This window comes from Barbus barbus (assembly GCF_936440315.1).
Source record: "Barbus barbus genome assembly, chromosome: 19".
In the NCBI taxonomy this organism is placed as follows: domain Eukaryota; kingdom Metazoa; phylum Chordata; class Actinopteri; order Cypriniformes; family Cyprinidae; genus Barbus; species Barbus barbus.
Window position 1 is genome coordinate 28,303,960 of NC_136747.1, and position 25,846 is coordinate 28,329,805.

Here is a 25,846-nt window from a genome sequence, read left to right on the forward strand (position 1 = left end):
TCATGTAAGGTCACAAGAAAATATTTTGTTGTATTTATTTAGAAATACTTTTGATAATAGTTGGATAAATGTGTTCTGGGATTGAAGCGATCGTGGCTTGGTAAACGTTTTATTGTCAGTATAAACGCTGATAATGGCTGAAAAAAAATTAAAATAATAAGGATAATGTCTCATACCTGGCGGAGGTGTGAAAGGTTCTGTTTCCTTTAACTAGTTTGTCATGCATTTATTTATTTCAGATACAGATCAGATACAGATCTTTAGTACAGATTTACAGGTACATCCTAGTATTTTAAATTTGCAATTAATCATGATTAATCACAGTCCATGACTTTTAATCGATTGACAGCACTAATTTTAATGCAATTTAAGATTGAGTCGTCATCAAGCTTTAATTAGAAATGAGTCATAGATTAAATGTGTTACCAATGTGTTATATATGTACAGTATACAGAGATGGATATCAAAATGTACAAATAAAACAGAACGGATTTTATGAAATTAAAGTATAAAAATCCTAAGAAAGGTGTTGTTTTTATATACTGTGTTTTTCTATAACTTGCACCTCGACATCTTGGTGTGTGGTTCCTTTTTTTTTTTTTTTTTTGGTAAAACAAATATATTAGCAAATAATTATGAGCTCTGAACAGTTTTCCTGAGCAATGAGATGCAATTATTTCATGAACTCAAATGGACCCGAGGAGGATTTTTTTTACTATCACTCAAGTAGCAATGATGAAATAAAAATAGTTTAAGATTAGTCATAATTTCACTTATCTTAATATGCAGTACACTAGAAGTCACTGGTAGTTTGACTCAACCAATGGAATCAGTTTGGGGGCGGGACTACAGGTATTTGTCCAACCAATGACAGAAAAGAGGAGTGCCCAGGAAAAAGTTTCAAAGTCATTATTTTTGCAGTGCTGCAGGAATTACATCTTTACTTCAACTTTAAGAAAACAACAAACAATGTATTGTAGTAACATGCCATGTAGTTCTCTATTCTCTGAATTTATTAAGCTGCTTTTTCAAATCAAATGATGAAGAAATTCACACTTGGCCACTTGCATTCACAGTTATTGTAGTTTTTTTTTTTTGTGTTGTTTGTTGTTTTCTTAAAGTTGAAGTAAAGATCAACTTTATATATATATAAACCTTGCGTACTGCATTAGACTGACCAGGACTTGTCACACCACTTACATATTGTTGCTCTTTTGTTGGTTTGAGTTTTTCTATTGTTCTGTAAGCCGCTTTGGATAAATGACTAACTGTGAAATCATAACTACTCCTCTTATATATCCCACTGGTAACTTCACAGACCTAGAAAAGATACAGCATATTATCAAAACTTGATCTCTAACACATACAGATAGCATGTTCTCATAAATGTTATGTCAAGCTGCACTGATGCCACATTACTCATTCATTTCTTATAATCTAATGTCCATCAAATACAATTAAAAAAAATGAAAGTCATTGATATCGAAATCTCTATTTGTTCTGTCATACAGTATATACTGTTAATCTGTCCATTCCTTCTTCATACATATTTAAATGTCCTTAAAACAAGGATATTCAGAGGTTTAATGCAACAATGATCATGCTGAACATTTATAACTCACCACTAGATCTTCTCATTTTGTAGATGCAGCAAACAATTACAATGAGAAGAACTAGAAATGCCGCTACTGCCACTCCTGCTGTAACAGACCGCGAAGATACTGTTTCACAGTCAGAACAGTTTCCATCTGCAGAATGAAAATAAACAATAAGAACATAAAAACTTTAATAAACATTTTTATTCACATATAAACTGTTTATAGGCACTTTAAATGTAATTGTTTGTGTCAAGCAACATTAATCTAATTTCAGCATTATCATGTTCTCCTGCTACATATATGTGAGTGACTGCATTTCTGGTGATATTTACCCCATTCTACTGAAACTGGTTCTGTCAGACTGCTGTGAATGACAAAACAGTCATAAGATCCTTTATGGTTTCTGTCGATCTTCACGCTGGATCTGATCTGAAAGGAGCCATCAGCATTTGGTCTGATTTCAGAAAATATTTGTTTTCCAAGGACAGTTCTGTCCAATCTAATGTTCATCTCAACACTTTTGGGGTAGAAACCAGTGGTCAGACAGGTCAGATTCAGCTTGCTTTGATCATCAGGAACTTTTCTCGCAAAGACGTAAACTTCTGGTCGACCTGGAGCAGAAAATAATGCAATTAACAAACAAACATTACACTATGTAAGTGCTGTCAAAAATGGTATTGTTCATTCCCTTAAAACAAAATCACAATCAATAACTCATGCAACATATGTATAACTCATCAAAACAATTTAACCAATTTCAATTTAATTTTTTAAGGTAGCTATATGAGATTGAAGTAGATTAAACTTAATTTAAGGCAACAAATGCCCTGACGTTTTTAAGTTGAAGTGTGTTTTTTTTTACAGTGAAATTCATACAGGTTTGAATATTTAAACCTTGCTAAAAGTGTCTTCAGTGGTTATGATAATGATGATAAACCTCTCTACCAAGACAAAATTAGAAAGAGTGAAAAACACCAACACCCATAAGAGCTAATCAAAATAATACAATCAGAACTTACTCTTATATGTGTTGTTAAATGTGGAGATCCACTTAGTGCAGTTTATGAGGAAATCCATTCGTCCAGTTTGATGATCCATTTTGGTTTCTATGACTTTATCCAGCCACGGATGGCTGTCATACTTACAGGTAATAAAGTCCTTTCCATCGTATGCAGTCTCATCAAAGGCCTTCAGACTCGTCACTGTTCCATTAGAAAGTTTTACCAGCTCACAGCCACTTATTCTCTGGAAAACATGGAGCTCTACAAACACAGAACAACATAAATAAGTAAATAGTTGTGCTTTTGTGTACCCTTGAGAGCAGGTGACTTTTGAGTGGGTAGAGTAGGGATGCTCAAAGTGGCTACTTGATGAAATTACACCTTCGTTTTCATTTCTGAGCTCAAAAGTTGATTAGATGTTGATAAGAGAAAAACACTTACCAGAACACTCTGTGTGGTTTTTGCACTTTGACAGATAATTTAAGAACCAGTCTCTAGTTTCTGGTGGCTCTGGAGCTTCATTCCAGTCGTCCACAGTCAGATTCTCCCGTATCCAGACTTGTTCTTTAAAACTGTAGTGAGTGATCTGTCTGTCATCAGACTCACCCACAGCGCTGAACACTGGCAGTGTGTCTGCTTTGGTCAGGACCGTATACATGTAGTGGAGGAAGTGTCTCTCTGAGGAAGATAAAAAGCACAAACCACAATGAAAGGAAGCTGAAAGCTTTTCTCCTGCCAGATAGCATGTAAAAACAATGAAGGTCGCACGAGCCATTCGTAAGTTTGTACTTACACTGAAACATAAAATCTGCACTAGAGTAGCTATATAGGTTAGTTTGAAAATAACTTTAATTTATTCGGCTGCACCATTCGTTATAAGGCAGAAGCTAGCTACACTCTCAGAAAAAAAGGTACAAATGCTGTCACTGGGGCCTTACCTTTTCAAAAACTACACCTTATTTGTCCATAAAGGTGCATATTAGTACCTAAAAACCCAATTTGGTACCTTTTGAAAGAGTACCGAGCCAGTGACTGCTTTTGTACCTTTTATTCTGAGATTGTACAATAGTGAACAACAACCAAAGGGTTTCATGAGGTTTCAGAGAAGGACGTGTTATTCAGATCGGTTGCAAATAAAATAGTTGTAAGCTGGTGGTGAGAATGATGAAACCTCAGATGATGAGAACTTATGTTGTCTATATAAATCCATTTGGCAGCTCAAAACCAAAGGAAGTATATGTAGTCTCTGGGCCCACCGAGCCCGCACTCGGTTAAAAACAATGATTTGCCACCATTGTGACTGATTGAGAATATTCACTTATATCATACACAAACATTGACAGTGTTTTTGTTATATCTACAAGTTCATTACACAGCGTAGCCTACTTTTAATAAGTGCTCATTAAGCATAAATGCATTTAAGAAAGTTTGTTCTAGTAGACTAATTTACACACACACACACACACACACACACACACACATGTTGGGTTTCCATGTTTTATGGGGACATCCCATAGGCGTAATGGTTTTTATACTGTACAATCTGTATGTGCTATTGCCCTACACCAACCCTACACCTAAACTTAGCCCTCACAGGAAACATGCTGCATTTTTAGATTTTCAAAAAACTTTATGCTGTATGATTTATAAGCTTGTTTCCTCATGGGGACCAAAAAATGTCCCCACAAGATTAAGATTTACTGGTATTACTATCCTTGTGGGGACATTTGGTCCCCAGGACGTGATGAATACCAGGTGCGCGCGCACACACACACACACACACACACTCCTGAGTCAAACAGAAAATGGACTGAGCTGTGGTCAATCACATTGTCTTGTGTTGTCCTTCTAGATTGTTTCAATAAACCATTTTTGAAGCACATTGCATGATGTGGCCGCTGTTTTTGTTTCTTTTGTCTAATTGTTACAATTTACCCCAGCATGTGCTACAATCTACCCAGAGAGAGGGGTAAACTTCACTATCCGCGTTCAGGATTGTCTAACATCAGCGTTCATATATGATCCGCCGCGGATGAGCAACACAACCGCAGAATCAAACTCTACCGGAAACTTACAGCGGAAACACTGCACAACATGGTCGGGGTTTAAAAAAATCTGCAAATAACATTCATATGCAATTCAAATTCATTTGGATTAGCCTAAATAGGGATCAACTAATAAATACTGAAAGAGGCTATTTATCTGCAGTTATTTTTTTTTTTAAAGATTGATATTGCTATGCAAGCAGATGAGCGCTGTTTAGCTCGGGTTCTCATTAAAGAGAGCTAACAAAGTAATGTATTCACATAATGCTCTCTCTCTTAATATGTAAATGTCAGCATTGTACTGGTCAACATGAATGACTTAAGTCTGTCAGGTAAAACAAGAGCTCGGGCTATTGATGCAGTTCAGTCAATTTTCTATTTTAATCCAACCAGTGCGTCGCCTATAATTATTAGGTAACTGTGGAAGTCCCAAATTTTACTAGAAAACTTTGTGCTTACCTTGTTTCGCATTGCTTTGAGGAGAAATGAAAAGAAAAAGAAATACAATTAGCCAAAACATTCTTCAGCATCAACTATTTGTGTCCTTGTTATTTCAGACGCGCGCTCTGAACACATCTGCATTAAAGTGGAAGTTTATTTCTTCTCTTCCAGGTGTTATTCATCGCATTGATGCCCCTCACTGGCTGCTGATTAAATTACACTTTCGTTTTCCATCCGTGTATTCCATCGGTGTAAGTAATTACCTCAATTCCTCAATGACAAAAAATAAATAAAAATAATAATTCTTTGCTAAAAAAGTTAAACAGAAGATCTGATTGATTTATTGTAGAATGTAGACTAATTGTCACCGCAAATATCAGACCAGCGTTGCGTTTCCCAAGAGCAATTACAGACGGAACTTCCACCATTCATTTTCCACATTATTTCCTTCCTACAGGAGCTTCCTAATGAAAACGGTCCTATAGTTCACACATTTACAGACAGATGGCACTGTCACAATATAATTCAATCTGATAATGAAACAAAACCATAAACAGTTTCAACAAAACAATTTCATAAATATATCTTACATGATCTTTCACAACCAACGACCAAAGTGTGTGTTCAGGAAGTCATTTTTTATAGTCCTGTAGCCTGTTTTATAAAAACTTAAATGTTCCACTGCCATTTATATCTGTCATAATACACCATTACACAATTCCCAACGTCCACATCCCTGATCTTTTGAAATATTTCAAGTCTATATCTTTGGCTCAAGTTCACACTGATTTTTGCAACAATTATCATGCAGTATTATGATGAACCTGCAATCCCAAATCTGTGTATTCAGGAAAAATAGGATTTAAATGATAATTTTGCTACAGTTTTTGCTTGGACATTTTAATTTTGCATCTTATAAAGCATTAAAAATGTATTTAATTGACATATTAAAACTAGTGTTGGAAATGGCAAATGTAAATTCTATTAATTGAATTTTCGTTTTTATTTTGCATCAAACATTGCACATATATAGGAAAATTTATTTTTAAATACAGAAATACATTGTCATTTTACATATTGCATTGCAATTTTGCATATTAGACGTTAAATTGAATATACATCTATCTCAGACTCAAACCGAATGAATAAATAAACAAATTCTCATGCCATTTTTTAAAAATAAACTCAGCTCACAACAGCATAGAAGGGTTAATTTGGCTTTTTTATTTTTAATGCTAATAATTCTTATTACTATAAATACATAATAAATTAAATGCATTCAAAATTCATTTTTAAACATTGCACTTCTAAATAAAGTTTTACACAAATATTTTTAAGCATTTAAAATGAAAAGTTGATTCACTCCCCCCACATGAAAAAGAGTGACTCCTGAAAGGACACCTTAAGCTTTGCAGTACACATGGTCCTGTTAAAAACACGACAAACAGAACTTTTCTTCAAAATCTGAATGCATCATAAGTTCAGCCAACGGTCTGTGGACGTACTTTCAGATCCCAGTCAGTAGTGTGACTCCGGTCTCATAGCTGAACAGACTATTCGCAGCTTGTTCAGTGTCAGGATTAGGGACTGAAGACAATGATGCTACAGCATTATGAGTTAAAGCCTAGAAAAACAGACGATAAATCATTAATTTCAGATATTTTACATAAGTCCAGCTATTTCTACTTTCATATAGTACTGTCACTCTGTCCATCTCTGTTTCATACATTTTAAAATTTCTTTTAAACAAGGATGTTGAATTAGAACTCACCTTTTGAAATTTTAAACAAAACCAACACAATAACCCTAGACCTGCAACCACAACTGCTGCTGCTACTACTATAACAGGGCAGTGAGATTCTGTTTCACTGTCAACATATGCCCCATCTGCTGAATGATAAAAAAAGAACATCATAAATCCATTTAAGCTGTTTGAAGTTAATTGAGGCACTTTAACTGTAATTGTTGTGGCAAGCAATATTAATAGCATTGAATTGTATTAATGTTCACGTTATACATGCAAAAGCAGTGTTACGTATAAAGGCCATTCTGCACATATTCACTCAAAAATGAATTGGGCCTTTACCCCATTTCGCTAAAACTGGTTCTTTCAGACTGCTGTGATTGACCAGACAGTCATAAGATCCTTTGCGGTTTCTGTCGATCTCCACACTGGTACTCATCTGAAAGGATCCATCATCATTTGGTCTGATTTCAGTAGATATTTGATCCTTAAGAACAGTTTGATTCAATCTGATGTTCATCTCAATATCTCTGGGGTAGAAACCAGTGGCCAGACAGGTTAGAACCTGCTTGTGCTGATCATCAGGAGCTTCCATCGCAAAGACACGAATGTCTGGTGAACCTGAAGCACAAAGAAACATCATCATAATGAAATGAAATTGGACTACTGGACTAACCGGTGATGTGGGTGCAGATGCAAGGTACATCTGAAATAAACATCTAATATTTGCCATAGAGAATCTATAACTACACAGAAGTAAGCCCTGTCTAGGCACTGCCCCAGTACGGGTTGCCTCAAGTCATTTGTTAGTCTGGTTGTTTGATGAGAGAGAGAATAAATGTAGTTGCAATAAATGCTTTAACTATAGCAGTGGACTATTATTCTGTTGCATGGAACTGAAGACGACATATTGATGGCACCATTTGCTCTTTGCATGGCCAATCAGTGGAAATGGGCAATTCATTACTGCCCACACATCGAAATCCAATATTATTGCACTTCAAAATACGTGAATAATTATAGATATCTTATCCAAATGGTTTCGATTTTTACAATGCATATTAGCTTATTTTCCATCTACCAGTTGAGTTTTAAAACACTGCATGTTTGCTGTGTAAAAATTCGACCAGATTTTCTCTTTGATATAAAAAAAAAAATTAAAATGAAAACGGGATGAAAACAAAATGCAAGTTCACTCTCTGACAGGAGGTGGCGCTTTAGGAACTGTAGAAATACAGCCGTTACTACGGTTACCCCTGTACACTGTTTCTGACGCCTGTGTAATGGTACGTCTCTCCAAAGAACACGGGAATTGACCGACAGTGACTTTTAATAACAGAGAGCAGTGAGACAACGTTTACAAATAACAAAGTTACTTTAAGACTGGACAAAGACTACAACGAAACTGAATGCTTATAAAGATCAGGAAAGTAAACAAGGAGTAAACAAAATGATTAATACAAGACAAGTGAATCCGGGGACTCAGGAGGCCATGGCAGATCAGGAGACTCGGGGAGCCATGGCCACATTATTTTTTAAGGAGGCCATGGCGGATCAGGGAGCTCTGTGGCCTTGGCACTTGGCCCGACCACACAGGCAGTGACTAAACACTTGACATCATCAATTGGCACCCCCTTCTCTCTTAGGTACTTGATGCAGGCCTCCACGTCATTCCAATCTGGTGGCTCACTCATATCCATCCACATAAATGTTGAGAACTCTTCCATGGGAGTCATCCACTTCTCCAGATACTCCAGACATGCACTGTACAGGCCTTGCACATCAGCACAGAACTTGTCACAGCCCTCACCAAGTCCATCTCTGCGATTTTCTGCCAGTAGTCCCTTAACTTTAAGGGGACATGAGATTTTTGCTCTTACGTTCAAGAAGAATGTTGTGGATGCTGTTCAATATTTTCTTCACCTCCATGATGGAGTTGTTCTCCTTTTCCATTTGTTGAATGTAGGTGTGGAACACAGACATGAGTGAGTGCATGTGCCACAGGTAGATCTCACTGAAGTCGTTTTCAAAAAACTTCTTGATCACTATGTGTGGCTTTTGCTGTGATGGAAAGAATGCCTTTAAAGCTGGAAACATCTGTAGCATCCTCTCAATGCCTGGGAATAATGACAGCCACCTTGTCTTGCTGTGAGAAAGCATCATCCTGTACTCAATGTCAACAAAATCACAGCACTCCTTCAGGTTCTCAGTGTGCACAGTGTAAATGTGGAAGTACTGGTAGATTTTAAACATGATATTCTCAAGGTCAACCTCTATTGTGTCTGCCCCATGATGAACAATTATTCAATATGTGTGCTGGGCAACCCACACCAATCAGAGACTTGTTCTGCAGCAACCTCTTCAAATTTGCAAACACATTGTTTCCCCCTTCATCAAGTCGGATTCCACCTAAATTTGTGTTACAGTTGTCTCCAGTAAATGCAATGCATTTTTCAGACAAATAGTTTTTTGCCAGTGTTTCAGTGAGATAATTTGCAATGGTTTCTGCTTTCTCATTAGGTGTGTCTTTCACCTCAATTAATTTTGTTTGCACACCACCCTTCTTCCAATCAAAGTACTGGATTATGATCGGGAATATATTCACTGCTCCGTGGTTACTCCCGTCTGTACAAATACCACAATACTGGATTTCTTTCAGTGCTTCACGTGTGACTTCAACAGAGTGGGGCGCTAAAATACCATTCACAATGGCTTCGGTCTTAGTGCGGGCACTATTACTTTTTGGCGGTATCTGAATCTGGGAATGCCTTTTTTAGCAATGCACTAGTGCAATCCATGGACCTGTAGCTGTTGTGGTGTTTCACTGTATGAAATGACAATGCACCCTTCTGCTCATTCACGGCATCCTCAGATTTCCCGGGTCTCACAAAGAACTCCGTCAACTTTGTTGAACTACTCTCACCTCGCACAGCTTTTTTATGTTTCTCGGTGTCCATGTGATCTTTGAGATCTGTTGCACCCCCATTGGACACTGAAACAAATGTGCCAGGCAGTGTTGGGTAAGTTACTTTCAAAAAGTAATTAATTACAGTTACTAATTACTTCATCAATATTGTATTTAAATTACTTTACTAATTACTCTATCTGAAAAGTAACTTAGTTACTCAATAAGTAACTTAATTATTCAAATCGCTAATTAGGCTACATCTTAAAATCCCTATAAACCTTAATAGAAATTAAACTCTATATTCTTTAAATTCGAGTCAAACATAGAATAGTTTAGCCTTTTAGCTTTAAAACAACTGTAATACTTAAACATTTTTATTAAAAAATGTAACCACCTTTGGTTAACAAATTGAAATACTCTGCAAAATATCTGATGGGGGGGGGGCACAAATCACGTTTTGTGTGTGTGTGTGGAGGGTGGTGGTGGTGGGGTGGGGGGGGGGCATTCGCGGTGGGATGGGAAGCGTGCAATCTGTGATTGCGTGCAGTTTCTGACGCTCGCTAAAGCGTGCAATCGCTTTCTTATGTGCGCTGTTTTACCGGTTTCACTTTCGCTTTCGAAACGATCACGTTCAGCAAGAAGGGGAGAGGATGGAAAGTGGGGACGGCCTCTTGGTGCCGGCCCTGATTTGAGTATTTAAGGTTTCTCTGTGAATCAGGAAAATCTGAAAGTGAACGCAACCGCACGCGGAGGGTTAAAGCCGCTGCATTCAATATCTTTAGACGGTAAATTTAGATTTCAAATTCAATATTGCTTTTAGAACTGTTGAAATTATTTACTGTATGTAACGCAAGTACTTTATAAGTAACTGTAATTAAATTACCTAAAAATGAACAGTAATCCCTTACTTTACTTTTTCAGTGGATAAGTAATTTAATTACAGTAACGCGTTACACCCAGCACTGCAGTGCCAGGTTTGCATACGGTGCACGCAGCCTCCCACTTGTCCCGACCGGGAGAGTAAGTGGGGAATTTCTTCTGTAACTCATTGGTAAATGTGCATTTGCGCTTCGGCATGTTGCAGGCAGAAGTGCTCAGACTCGTTGTGAGTGTAAAGAGAGCCGCCCACACGGGATTACCTCTCAGGGATTACGTCACATGCAGCACTAGTGCCGGTGTAGAGCCGTCAGACTCAGCCGAGACGCATTGTGTTTTTTTTTTTGTTTTTTTTCACCAGGTACAAATGCGTCACCATTGACAACTTGCGGTGACCGCAATGCGGTCTGATTTCGTCCTCGATCCACTGTTATTTCGGGCGAAAATGGTTGCTGAAGGTTTTTATATGTATAATATATAATACAACTTGGAATTAAACTCAAAAGGTCTAGTTATATAGCCTATATTTTTTAATAAACTGCGTGTTTTCTTGCTGTGGATAACGGAACCATCAGAACCAATACAAAACTGAAATGGAAACCAGTATGAGCAAATCATGACCAATACAAATTTGTAATGGAACATACACCCTGCTCCGGGTGTGTGTTCAGGGTGTGTGTGTACACTTGGAAGGGTTAAAAAGCACAAATTCCGAGTGTGGGTCACCATACTTGGCAACACACCACTTCACTTTCCCATTTCCCCTTATACAAACCAATAAATCCTAATGGAATATGCCCAAAACACACTACTTAAACCATTTGGTAATGGTTAAAGGTTAATTTGTAATGGTTTTGTAATGGATATCTGTAGCCTAATGGTTTCTATCGTTTTTTTCAACAGGGAAGTAATACAAATGTGCTTACCTTTGTTCTTACCTTGCTGCGCATCGCTTAAAAAACTGTGAAAAATAAGCCACACTACTTTTATAAAGGGAATGTTTTTACGCTTGTTAACCATGCTACGCTATTTTAGACTCGCGTCCCAGACGCACATTAAAGATGAAAGCGTCCGTTCCCGATGTCAACTGTGTCGGACTGACTGCTAGTGTAAACACTTTCGTTTTCGTAAAGTCAGTAGCGTTTGCCATCCCGTATGCAAAAGCATCCTGAGTGAAAACAGTATCATAACGGAATCATCAAGCCACGAAGCAGCCAGGCTATGAGAAGAATGGGGTCTTCTTTGGTGAAATCACACACGAACATAAGCAACAACACAAAATACAGCGTTTATATCACAGCTTCTTTTCACAGAATGTGATGATTTTTCAGTTACTAAATGTACATTAGATTATTAATTTTTTTTTGTTTATAGATGTTTAGATGTTGTCACTGCATTAATGAGCTGAAATAAATGTCTGATACCACTTAAGATCTTTCTACCATAATGTTACACATTGTCCAGTACACTACACACACTCACTATTAAGACATTTATTTATTATAACCTACTGCATCACAACACATTGTCCAAAGAGGCACATTGATGCATTCGACACTTATCAATAAGACTGCTCAAACAGCTTCAAAGTCAAAGTCTGCTTTGTCAATTCTGCCACATGTACAGCTTATACAGAGATTTGAAACTGCATACTCTCAGACCCTTGGTGCATACAGATACCACTAACAGTACGTAAAAATACAGATAAATACAGATTAAACATATAAAATACAAACTATGCAAATAAGGACATTGTAAAAAAAAGATATAAAGTGGCACAAGGCACATGGCAGATGTAAACAACAGTGCAGATATAATGAGTGTAGTGCAAAAAGAGCTTATCAGTTTGTTTAAAGTGACAAAAAGCTCAGACAGCAGGTCTTTATTTAAGAAGAGGTAGTGAGCAGTCCAATGCTGCACAAAGTGAAAACTGAAGAAGCTTTGTGTTGGGTGGGTAGGATCGCCTGCAATGCACAGGGCTTTGCAGATAAGACAGGTGCTATAAATGTCCTGGAAGGAGGGAAGAGAGACACCAACAATCTTCTCAGCGGCTCTCACTGTGCGTTGCAGGGTCTTGGGCAGGATGCGTTGCAGGCACCATACCACACAGTGATGCAGCTCGTCAGAATGCTCTCGATGGTGCCTCTGTAGAAGGTGCACATGATGGGGGCCGGGGCTCTGGCTCTTCTCAGCTTGAATACAATACATGTTTTTCTGGGAATTGACCCCATGCTAACACTGTGATTAGCAGAGCTACAGACACACTTCAGGGACACGCAGTTATCAATACAACATAACAGAATAAAAATTACAATTAATACTACTTAAAAACACAGACATAAGCTGCCTAGCAGACTCCAAAACCCCAAAGAAAATAATTTAGCCAAGTAAATTAGGTAATTTAGTAACTTTAGTAAACATTATGATCTTACACAGAATTTCTTACTAGAATTTATCATAATTTATTATACATTTTTGGGTTTGTTAAATGTTGTTGCATGTTTGTTTGATAATATGATAATACAGGATAATCTTTTTTATAAATCAGTGACTTTACCTGAAAATAAATTTGTCTGGGGTGCATGGTCTCAAAATTGGTATACCTTGCAAATAACACGTATATATGAATCAATTATATGAACTGTGCTCAAATTTAAATATTAAAGCTGGACCTTAAAGTTAACAAAAGTAATAAAGAAAAGCAAAAACCATATAGGTATCTAAATTACATGTTGTACAAAAAGTGGCCCACTTTATCTGCATTCACCATATTAAAATAAACACTATAGTTTTATTATTTTAAATAAAACTTTCCCTCTCTCCAGCATCCCCACTTCTAAGCTTCTCACAGAAAATGGAGGAACTGGTGTATGCTGGGACCAAACTCTCCCACTCTTTCGCTGCAAGCCCCCAGATATCAACTAAAAAACGGCGGGCCCCACAACCACCAAAAACTGCAGGCCCAGCTCACCCTCCTCCTCCTGCGAGAGCTCTCCGGCCGCTGCCACAACGACAGGGCCCAAACCCCTCTCCATCTGGTGTAGGTGAACCAAAAACAACTGATAACAGCTCTCAGTGATATGTGTCGGGTCCCCGCTATATTAGCCACAACATTCACAAATGTTTACAGAAAAAGCAGGAACCCAGCATGCCTATTTCTGTTTTATCACGTGATAGAAAGTCTAAGGCCTTCTCAAGCCGTATGGCTGACCCATCTAACCTGCGGCCTATAATGCATCTATCCAAGACTGCTGTAGAGACAAAATGTAATTCCATCAAGTTAGCATTTTTAAATATTCGCTCACTTAAAAATAAATCATTTCTGATCAACGATTTAATAACCACAAACAACCTGGATTTTATGTTTCTAAATGAAACATGGCTAGAAGACGGCTGCAGTTCAACAGTCCTCACTGAAACAGCCCCTCCTAACTTTAATTTTGTGTCTGCAGGACTGTTAGGAGAGGTGGAGGTGTAGCTGCTCTCTTTAAAGATGTTTATCACTGCAAGCAAATGTCATTTGGTCAGTATTTGTCTTTTGAACACCTAGGTATTGTGCTGAAAGGTGCTCCATGCACCCTGTTTATCATTATTTACAGGCCTCCAAAATATTCTCCAGCCTTTGTTGATGAGTTCACTGAACTGTTAGCAATGATTTCCTCAGAGTTTGACTGTTTTGCTATTGCAGGGGATTTTAATATTCACATAGATAATGCAGAAATCAAAACTACAAAAGAAATTCTAACTGTTTTAAACACTTTTGACCTGAGTCAGCATGTGCACGGACCCACACACATTCGTGGACACACTCTAGATTTACTCATCAGTAGAGGTCTAAACATCTCATCCATTGTAATTAAGGATGTAGCACTATCTGATCACTTCTGTATTTTCTTTGATATATTGATCTCGGTCACCACTGAATCTAGATCTGTCTCTATCAGTAAGAGATGCATTAACGAGAACACAAGTGCGCTATTTATGAAGGCAATGTCATTAACACCAAGCATTTCTGCAGACCCTGTTGATCTTCTCCTGGAGTCATTTAACTCAAAAATTAAGAATGTTATTGATGATATTGCCCCGATAAAGGTCAGCAAGACGACGGGGAAACAGAAATCAATTTGGAGAAAATCAACAGCAGTTCAGAGCATGAAAAGACAATGCAGAAAAGCTGAGCGGATGTGGCGGAAGACGAAACTCGAAATTCACTATAGCATCTATAAAGACAGCCTTCATGCTTTCAATGTGGAACTAGCCACAACTAGACAGACTTTCTTTTCAAACTTTATAAACAGTAACTTAAACAACACCCGCACTCTTTTTGCGACTGTTGAGAGACTGACAAACCCCCCAAATCAGATTCCCAGTGAAATGCTCTCCGACAGCAAATGCAATGAGTTTGCTTCCTTCTTTTCTGAGAAGATCAATAATATCAGAAAGGTGATTGGCACATCCTCAAGTTATGCAGAGGTCACACAGATTCGACCGCAATTTCAAAAAGTAGTGACTATGTGTGTTTAAAAAAAAAAAAATGTATAACAAATTTTTGGAAGAAATAGTATAGCACCTTAAATCTTCAATCTGCTATCTTGACACACTTCCCACATCCTTTTTCAAAAATGTGCTTAACTGTTTAGAAGCTGATCTCTTAGAAGTGGTGAACGCCTCACTTCTTTCTGGGACTTTTCCAAACTCCCTCAAAACTGCAGTTGTTAAGCCCCTTCTGAAAAAGCGCAATCTTGATAACACCATGTTGAGCAACTATAGACCCATATCAAATATTCCTTTCATAGGTAAGATTATTGAAAAGGTAGTTTTTAATCAGCTGAACAACTACTTAAAGTCAAATGGATATCTGGACAATTTTCAATCTGGTTTCCGAGCACATCACAGCACAGAGACAGCACTCATTAAGATAATAAATGATATTCGCGTCAATTCTGATTCTGGCAAAATATCAGTGCTGGTACTACTAGATCTTAGTGCTGCGTTTGACACTGTCGATCATAACATACTTCTAGAGAGACTGGAAAACTGGGTCGGGCTTTCTGGGATGGCACTCAAATGGTTCAGATCATACTTAGAAGGGAGAGGTTATAATGTGAGTATAGGAGAGCATAAGTCTAAGTGGACGGCCATGACATGTGGAGTCCCACAAGGCACAATTCTTGCACCTCTCTTGTTTAACCTGTATATGCTCCCACTAAGTCAGATAATGATGAAGAACCAAATTGCCTATCACAGCTATGCTGATGATACCCAGATTTACCTAGCCTTATCTCCAAATGACTACAGCCACATTGACTCCCTCTGCCAATGCATTGATGAAATTAACAGTTGGATGTGCCAGAACTTCCTTCAGTTAAACAAGGAGAAAACTGAAGTCATTGCATTTGGAAACAAAGATGAAGTTGACTCTAGGGGGTCAAACAACTAAAAATCAAGTCACAAATCTTGGGGTGATTCTGGAGACAGACCTTAGTTTCAGTAGTCATGTCAAAGCAGTAACTAAATCAGCATACTATCATCTCAAAAACATTGCAAGAATTAGATGTTTTGTTTCCAGTCAAGACTTGGAGAAACTTGTTCATGCCTTTATCACCAGCAGGGTGGATTACTGTAATGGTCTCATCACCGGCCTTCCCAAGAAGACCATTAGACAGCTGCAGCTCATCCAGAACGCTGCTGCCAGGATTCTGACTAGAACCAGAAAATCTGAGCATATCCAAGTCCTCAGGTCCTTACACTGGCTTCCAGTTACATTTAGGATTGATTTTAAAGTACTTTACTTGTTTATAAGTCACTCAATGGCCCAGGACCTAAATATATTGCTGATATGCTCACTGAATATAAACCGAACAGACCACTCAGATCATTAGGATCGAGTCAGTTAGAAATACCAAGGGTTCACACAAAACAAGGGGAGTCTGCGTTTAGCTATTATGCGGCCCGCAGTTGGAACCAGCTTCCAGAAGAGATCAGATGTGCTAAAACATTAGCCACATTTAAATCAAGACTCAAAACTCATCTGTTTAGCTGTGCATTTGTTGAATGAGCACTGTGCTATATGTCCGAACTGACTGCAATGAATTTTATGTATAATAATTTTCTTTAAATTTATTTTAAATCAATTTCTATATCATTTTAAAATTCCTTGTTTTTATTATTTTTATTTCCATGTTTTTATTGATTTTTAATGTCTATTTCACTTTCTTTTATGTAAAGCACTTTGAATTACCACTGTGTATGAAATGTGCTATATAAATAAACTTGCCTTGCCTATTTGTTTACTGGAGATGCATGATATTCGAAAAAAAATAAAAATAAATAAAAATAATAATAATTATATATATATATATATATATATATATATATATATATATATATATATATATATATATATATATTTATATTCTGTTCTGTCCCTGATAAACATTAATAAGTTACTGGGTGGGAAAAAGGTTTGAAATAATAGCGCATTGATATTCACACAATAATGAGACTCATTTAGTTTGGCTCTAGACTAGAAAAGCGTTATAATTATTTTGTTTTCTCTGATTTTCTAACACATTGCATTCATATGAGCTGAGTGAAATGTCTGATATTAGTGAAGATCTTTATACCTAAACATGTTGCACCATGTCCAACACAAACACACACTCACATTTAAGACATTTATTTCTGATATTGCAAACTGAACAACACATTGTCAAAACGGGCATGTTTTGCATGAGTCAGACACTTCTTTCAGTAAGACTTCCTTTGCAATCATTCAAAACATTTGATCCCTGAATCAAACCCATGACTTGGGATTATTTCCGACACCATGATCATTATTACTCACGTTACAGGATCCCTGTATATCACTATATAGTGTTCCTGTAGCTGAGCTAATCATGATGCAGCATAATAAAATAAATGCTACAAAGAATACTATTAATAATACTATTAGACACAAGACAGCATGTTTTACACAGACTCAAAAACGGAAAAGAAAACATCCCAGACAGGATTTAAAAATATAGTTTAAAAGCAAGGAACTTTAACCATGACTAATGAAAGTTTAAATACAATCACAATAACGACACTTACAGTATCATTGCACTAATAACTGATGAGAGGCTCTCTCTCTCTGTATATATATATATATATATATATATATATATATATATATATATATATATATATATATATATATATATATATATATATATATATATATATATATATATATATATATATATATATATATATATATACACATACACATACACTCACCTAAAGGATTATTAGGAACACCATACTAATACTGTGTTTGACCCCCTTTCGCCTTCAGAACTGCCTTAATTCTACGTGGCATTGATTCAACAAGGTGCTGAAAGCATTCTTTAGAAATGTTGGCCCATATTGATAGGATAGCATCTTGCAGTTGATGGAGATTTGTGGGATGCACATCCAGGGCACGAAGCTCCCGTTCCACCACATCCCAAAGATGCTCTATTGGGTTGAGATCTGGTGACTGTGGGGGCAATTTTAGTACAGTGAACTCATTATCATGTTCAAGAAACCAATTTGAAATGAATCGAGCTTTGTGACATGGTGCATTATCCTGCTGGAAGTAGCCATCAGAGGATGGGTACATGGTGGTCATAAAGGGATGGACATGGTCAGAAACAATGCTCAGGTAGGCCGTGGCATTTAAACGATGCCCAATTGGCACTAAGGGGCCTAAAGTGTGCCAAGAAAACATCCCCCACACCATTACACCACCACCACCAGCCTGCACAGTGGTAACAAGGCATGATGGATCCATGTTCTCATTCTGTTTACGCCAAATTCTGACTCTACCATCTGAATGTCTCAACAGAAATCGAGACTCATCAGACCAGGCAACATTTTTCCAGTCTTCAACCGTCCAATTTTGGTGAGCTCGTGCAAATTGTAGCCTCTTTTTCCTATTTGTAGTGGAGATGAGTGGTACCCGGTGGGGTCTTCTGCTGTTGTAGCCCATCCGCCTCAAGGTTGTGCGTGTTGTGGCTTCACAAATGCTTTGCTGCATACCTCGGTTGTAATGAGTGGTTATTTCAGTCAAAGTTGCTCTTCTATCAGCTTGAATCAGTCGGCCCATTCTCCTCTGACCTCTAGCATCAACAAGGCATTTTTGCCCACAGGACTGCCGCATACTGGATGTTTTTCCCTTTTCACACCATTCTTTGTAAACCCTAGAAATGGTTGTGCGTGAAAATCCCAGTAACTGGGCAGATTGTGAAATACTCAGACCGGCCCGTCTGGCACCAACAACCATGACACGCTCAAAATTGCTTAAATCACCTTTCTTTCCCATTCTGACATTCAGTTTGGAGTTCAGGAGATTGTCTTGACCAGGATCACACCCCTAAATGCATTGAAGCAATTGCCATGTGATTGGTTGATTAGATAATTGCATTAATGAGAAATTGAACAGGTGTTCCTAATAATCCTTTAGGTGAGTGTGTATATATATATATATATATATATATATATATATATATATATATATATATATATATATATATATATATATATATATATATATATATATATATATATATATATATATATACACACACACACACTCTCACTCACTGGACTGGGGATCTGTACAATCACTCCAACTTGGTTGAGTAACTTCACATCAGAGCTATAGGAAGATTAAACAACATAAAAAACGTCTCAGGTTACGCATGTAACCATGGTTCCCCGAAGGGAACGAGACGCTGCGTCAGATACGCTTTGGGAACCGTGACCGTGTTCTGAATTATCTGTACAATCAATCCAATGGAAGGGCGAGGTGTCACGGGCGGGTGACGTCACGACCAAGAAGCTTTATGTACGAGACCACCGACGTGCTGTGTTTGAGTGCTCGAAACACGGCCAGCATCTCCAGCCAATTGATATGCCATGTCAGATGGCGGCCACTCCACAGACCGCGGACAGGGTGGCCACTCATGACCGCTCCCCAACCGGTGAGTTACGCATCTGTCGCTAGTGTTCAAGGCCGGACTTACCATTGGGCTTGAGTGGGCCCCGCCCAATAGGGGGCCCCGCCCACTTCCGTTAGTTTGATTTGTTTATTTTTCAATTAAGGTTCGTTTATTGGTCTGGCATTGGTGATAACGATGCGTTGGCTTTACGCTGATTGGTTATTGGTGATAACGATGCGTTGGCTTTACGCTGTTGTACCTAGCGGCCGCATTAATCAGTATAATGGCGGACAAGCGGTATCGGAGTGGCGCGCTTAAAAGAAAACTAAAAAAAATGAAAGACAGCGACGTGAAAAGGAAGCACTCAGTAAACTGAAAACGATTACTGGATTTTTCACACCTGTGACACCACAGCCTGATGTACCTGTGCTATCTGAGAGATCAGTGGACAACAAGCTGCTGAAGGAAACTGCTGGAGCCGATCTGATTTCACGTGCAGAGCAGCCCATCAGTGGATTATTGTCTTTTCAGTCAGAAGACATTAGCTTTATGGAGGCGGCAACAGAAGCAGCGACTGCACCAGATAGGCCTACAGCTACTACTGATTCTTACGCTACTGATCCTGCTTGCTGGGGTAAAATTGATGAGAATGTGCATGCTTACTGGGCGCGGAAAGGTCCAGAGTCCTGTCAAAATAAGGAGGCTAATGTCAAAGCCTCTGAACGCCACTACAAACATCAGAAGAGACTGTTTTCTAAAACTCATTTCAAACGAAAGCGTTTGAATGGAGAGTCCCTGCCCAGAGAATGGTTGCTGTACTCCCCTTCCACAAGCTGTGTTTTGTTTTGCTTGCTGTCTTTTTCGTGAGGGTGACTCCAAACTGAAACTGGTAAAAAAAATAGACTGCGATCCACAATGGTACATCAGCAATTACATCATCTTACTCTGATGTCAATTGAGAGTGATCTTCTACGTAAAGTAGATTTTACTGATGTGATCAAAGACTTTGCTGCAAAGAAGTCCAGAAGACGCCACTTTTAACTATATAGCAAGACTCCATTCCATTTTTTTTTTTTGTTAAATGAGATGACATGCATCGTCAAAATCTGTTTGCCTGTTTCTCTCAGCTATGTTATGGTTTTAAATGATCATACTCTGAATTCTGCTGTTGTATGTCCTGCTTGTTTCAGCTGTGATCAATGTAATATTTTTATATACAGTTTTTGTGAATAGTTTTGATGTTTTTCAAAGACAACTAAAACAGCTACTTTCATACTCAACTCTCTCTCTCATTCTCTTTAATTCTCTCTCTCACTTTATCTTGCACTTTGTTCAATGTGTTTTGATATTTTCTTGCAACTGAGAGCACTTGCTTTATTGCATTATAATTGCAGACAGCCCTTTATTGTATTATAATTGCATATTATCCTTGTAATTTTAATTGAGCTAGGCATGTTACATATTATTGATTTTTGGATTGCTACACTGTAAAAAGATGCAAATTAGACTAAATTATCCATTAAGGTTTCTATAACAATTCACTGTTTTTAATTCGTAAATATACATAAAATTGATAATGTGGTGACTTAACACATTCTTTTTTTCATCCAGTAAAAAAAATACCTCAATGAAAAAGTAATTGTTGTTTCAGTTGCTGTGAAAATTGTTCTATTAGCAAAATAGGACAATCAGCATTGCATGAACATTTGCTAAACAAATTCTTTACTGCAAAAAAAAAAAAAAACTATTATTGAGAGATAAAGTCTAACTGCATGAAGTTTCTTTTTTTTTTTTTTTACTTTTTCAACTACTTATTTTTTACAGTGTACAATAGATATTATACACTAAAATTGTTTAGATGTACTCATACATGTATGTGAGTCTATACTATATATTATCTGGATACAATCTGTAAAATATCAGCACTTGCACACTTATTTTTTTTTAAGATTAATACATTTGTTTACAAGTTACTGAAATTCTTTATGACTGCAACCTTATAAGGATTTTGCTTGTTTTCCAGTACATGTAAAATTGTTATTTTGAAATCATTCTGCCAAAGAAACTGAATTTTGTGCATTGCAAAAAATACATGATCACTGTGGTCATATAAATAATTCTATTTCGACTGAGCATAATTGTTATAGAGATACATAGCTCTATCATACATGTTGTGTGTAGTGTTTGTTGGGGGAAAATTACACCACAAATCCCAATGCTGTGTATCAGTTGAGCTTTGCTGATATCTAGTGGACAAAGTTAGGTACTGCACCTAAACAAGATCTCAAAGCTCATTTTTTAAAATATCAGCCCAAATTTGGAACATATAAAAACGTTGTCATAAACTAAAACCTCTATAACATTTCTGTTTCACTTTAACTTTTTTCAGTTCCACAATGAACTGCCAAGGTTCTTCCTTAAAATGGGAAATGTTAAATTTTCTTCCTTATTTCGGTGCTCCAAAACTTCCAATTTTTAATCAAAGCTTTACTTGACATTGTTGTCCGCTAAATACCTCAGTTATTTTTTTTTAACTGGCTCTCAGGGTTAAGGTTATTTGTAGAGTGAGTAGGGGCCCGAAAATGACTCAAGCCCAGGGGCCCCCACGATGCTAAGTCCTGCCCTGCTAGTGTTACACGGCGACAAGGAGCTCCCAACACCGGGCCCTGGGACAAGAACCAAGGTTTCCTACACATGTCTAACGCACGCATGCAACGTCTCATGACCTTGGTCTTGAGCCACCACTGTAGGGGTCTCATGTACAGCAGGCCAAAAGGTATCACGTTGGACGCAGCTGCCCTCAGACCCAGCAGTCTCTGAATCTGCTTGACAGTGAGTGACTGGCCTTCCTTCACTTTCTTGACTGTGAGGATCGACTCGTTACGAGCAGGGGACAAACGTGCCTGCATCCTGGTCGAATCCCACACAACGCCCAGAAAGCACACTTTTCTGGGCGTTTAGTCTTAACCCCAGGTCTTTCATGTGGACGAGAACGACATATCGTTCTATATAGCTCCTATATACACATATGTATATGTATACATATACACTTCTAACTTCTCCTAGTTAGATTAAATACATCATTTAATTCCTCAAAAATTAAATGCAGAAAGACAACCAGACGAGTGAACACGGTCTGATATGAAAAGGATTCATAATGATGATGTAATGCACGCGGTCGTCTCGGCAACACGCGCTGCAACAGCGCTCTCACTCAAAGGGGAAGAACCGCACCGCGGGCTTCCAGCCCCAAGCGAGAGTGCTAGATCTGTGGAATGCAGGTGGAGATAGGGCGAACCCGTCTCCAACCCATCCGCCAGATCCATGTTGCAATCCCCGCGATCTCACTCGCCGCCATGCCTCAGCAGTGGCGGACCGGAACCGCGAGATCTTACGGCGGGGAGAAGCATATTCAGCCCTTTATCTAAGAGCTGACAGCGCGAATATAATGATGTCGTCATTCATAATATGCTTGTGCAAACACTGCAGCTTTAAAAAGCTCATCGACATCCTTCACGTCCACCTCCTCGGAGGAAGACAAGCGGAGCGTCGAGCCCTCTCTCTGGGGGAAGAAACCGCGGGGCGGGCGCTGGATCTGATGGGAAAGGAAGAAGATAGGAGCTTGCCCGTCTCCATCCCCTCCACCTGATCCATGTGCGAGCCCCACGAGTGCAGCCGCCGCTCTGCCTCAGCAGCCAGCACCGTGAGGAACACTCGCAAAGGCTCCCTTCTCGAAGAGAGCCCTCCGGGTGCGAAGCGTGCGTAGCGGAAGCCGCTCACAGTGTGCCGCTCACTCCCTCGAGAGCCGACTCCGCATGCTTCGCGCCCAGGCAGACCACGCGCAAACTGTGTGTACACACAGCCTGAAGCGTGATCCGAGATCGCCCTTATGCTTTGATTTACTTGTGACCTTGGACATAGTGCTTTAGTTTGACAAACAACACCAAATAAGACTCACAAAACAAATATTGGACTGACAGAGACACAGAGCGCTTGCTGAATGACAGAAAGCTGAAGCCGGCTCCACCTCACGTGCTTTTAAAGCTTCCTGGTCGTGACGTCACCCGCCCGTGACGCCTCACCCTAATTGGACTGATTATACAGATAATTCAGAGCGCGGTCACGCTGAAGACGTTCCCTAAGCATATCTGACGCAGCTCGAGTTCCTGAAGGGGAACTTCATTTTGAGTACATAAATACCATGTAAATATGTTTATGTCAAGCTGCAATGATGCAACACTTCATATTTGTGACCCTGGAGCACAAAACCAGTCTTAAGTCGCTGGGGTATATTTGTAGCAATAGCAAAACATACACTGCATATGGGTCAAAATGAGCAATTTTTCTTTTATGTCAAAAATCATTAGGATATTAATTAAAGATCGTGTTCCATGAAGACATTTTGTAAATTTCCTACTATAAATATATAAAAACTTAATTTTTGATTAGTAATATGCATTGCTAAGAACTTCATTTGGACAACTTTAAAGGCAATTTTCTCAATATTTAGATTTTTTTTTCACCCTCAGATTCCAGATTTTCAAATAGTTGTATCTCAGCCAAATATCCTATCATAACATACCATACATCAATGGAAAGCTTATGTATTCAGCTTCCGGGTGATGTAATCTAATTTTTGAAAAATTGACACCTATTACTGGTTTTGTGGTCCAGGGTCACATTTGTTTGATAAATATTATAGATAATCTTGTTGTCTGTTTTATAAAATGAGATTTAAAATATTATAAATATTCAAAAACTCACCATCATAAAATCATACATAGTTTACATAGTTCTACCACCATGAAATATCAAACTGTTCATGCATATTTAAAATAACTTAAAAAGTGATATAAAAAGAGATTTAAAGTAGCTATGATCATGTTGAATATTTATAACTCACCTTTTAACCTTTTCTATTGGTAGATCACAGGGAGAAATATAACTACGGCTGCTGCTATTCCTGTTATAACTGGCCATAGATATTCTGCTGAAGAAAAAAAATAATGCATCATAAATTGTTTTAACCTGTGGACAGAGTTTAACCTTAATTGTTTGTGGCTATGACACTAAAGGGTTCATGAAATGGAAAATCAACATGTCCTTGATATTTACAGCAAGCAACAGTATAGAAAAAAACATGCTGCAAGTTTCAGACCTCAAGGTTTATATCTCCAGATGATATCCTTCTGAAAGAGCAGAATATCAATCCAAAAGACCAAGCTAATTAATACCTAAGCGATTGAACAGGAGTGCGTTTGTTGATCTCATTTCACCACAGACTGTCAGTTTTTATAAATATCTTACATTGAAGCATTTGTGACAGAATGAAATTGAGGATGGAAAACGATCATTTTTACTAAATGTTTGAACATTTTGATGCCAAAAACACCATAAGCTAAACTCCAGAAACATAATATGAACATCTCAAAATACATTTCATGACCCCTTTAATTACATTAAAACACATCACTCTCCTTCTACAGTTAATGATTTGTATTAAATCTTCACATTATAATTGAAGAAGCAGCATTAGTGTATAATGGATATTCTAATAATAATCACTCACCACTAAATGTTTGTTGATATATGGTCCACACTGTTAAAACCGGCCGTGTCAGACTCAGACTGCTGTGAATGACCAGACAGTCATAAAAGCCTTTGTGATTGGCGTCTATCTCCACACTGGTTCTCATCTGAAAGGATCCATCAGCATTTGGTCTGATTCCAGATGATATCTGGTTCTCAAGAACGGATTCATCCCACCTGATGTTCATCTCAATATCTCTAGGGTAGAAACCAGTGGCCAGACAAGTCAGATTTAGCTTACTTTGATCACCAGAAACTTTCGGCACCAAGACACGAACATCTGGTGGAGCTGGGGAAGAAAATAATAACAAACAAACAAACATTTACAAAGATTTTGGTTTTGTCTCTGTGGTTTCTGTGCTGTGAAATAGCAGAAGAAAGCATTGGTTATTCACTCCCCCCACCTACAACCCCTGCTGGATCTGAGACTCGAACCCACAACTTTTTGAGTTACAAGTCCAACTCTATAACCATTAGGCCACGACTGCCTCACTAATTTTCTCTTTAATGATATCTAGTTAGAAGATAATCATTTAGTAAGCTGGCATGCAGCGTGACGTTCAAACTCCTGTAAACCAGATGAACATTTAAATGTAGAGAAAACTCCTGCATGTATGAAGTCTTTTTAAACAATACATTTTCAACCCATCAGTGAGACTTAGATTAGTTACTGCATCA

The 25,846-nt window shown here is 38.1% G+C and overlaps 2 protein-coding genes across 2 annotated transcripts; both read right to left on the bottom strand.

Moving 5' to 3' along the window:
• Nucleotides 1-1,205: 1,205 nt before the first annotated feature.
• Nucleotides 1,206-3,374, bottom strand: LOC306885272 (H-2 class I histocompatibility antigen, K-D alpha chain-like; the record flags this gene model as incomplete). The annotated part of the gene is made up of 6 exons (XM_079441688.1): nt 1,206-1,320; nt 1,623-1,748; nt 1,931-2,209; nt 2,618-2,860; nt 3,041-3,277; nt 3,368-3,374. The coding sequence occupies 6 exons, from the start codon at nt 3,372-3,374 to the stop codon at nt 1,313-1,315; spliced, it is 900 nt and encodes a 299-aa protein (XP_079297814.1). The 3' UTR covers nt 1,206-1,312.
• A 2,720-nt stretch (nt 3,375-6,094) lies between these two features.
• LOC306885643 (beta-2-microglobulin-like) lies at nt 6,095-11,728 on the bottom strand. Its single transcript, XM_079442309.1, has 4 exons — nt 11,540-11,728; nt 7,172-7,450; nt 6,857-6,972; nt 6,095-6,709 (listed from the first exon to the last, which is right to left on the bottom strand). Exons 1-4 carry the CDS (start codon nt 11,631-11,633, stop codon nt 6,593-6,595), a joined length of 606 nt encoding a protein of 201 aa, XP_079298435.1. The 5' UTR covers nt 11,634-11,728; the 3' UTR covers nt 6,095-6,592.
• Nucleotides 11,729-25,846: the final 14,118 nt, after the last annotated feature.

Excerpts from the sequence above, each read along its gene's own strand:
- LOC306885643 (XM_079442309.1), bottom strand. The coding sequence starts at position 11,633 with ATGGTTAACAAGCGTAAAAACATTCCCTTTATAAAAGTAGTGTGGCTT. Across the intron at positions 7,451-11,539 it reads GCAGCAAGGTAAGAACAAAG|GTTCACCAGACATTCGTGTC; the intron begins GTAAGCACATTT and ends TTTGTGCTTCAG. Across the intron at positions 6,973-7,171 it reads ACCAGTTTTAGCGAAATGGG|ATGGGGCATATGTTGACAGT; the intron begins GTAAAGGCCCAA and ends ATCATTCAGCAG.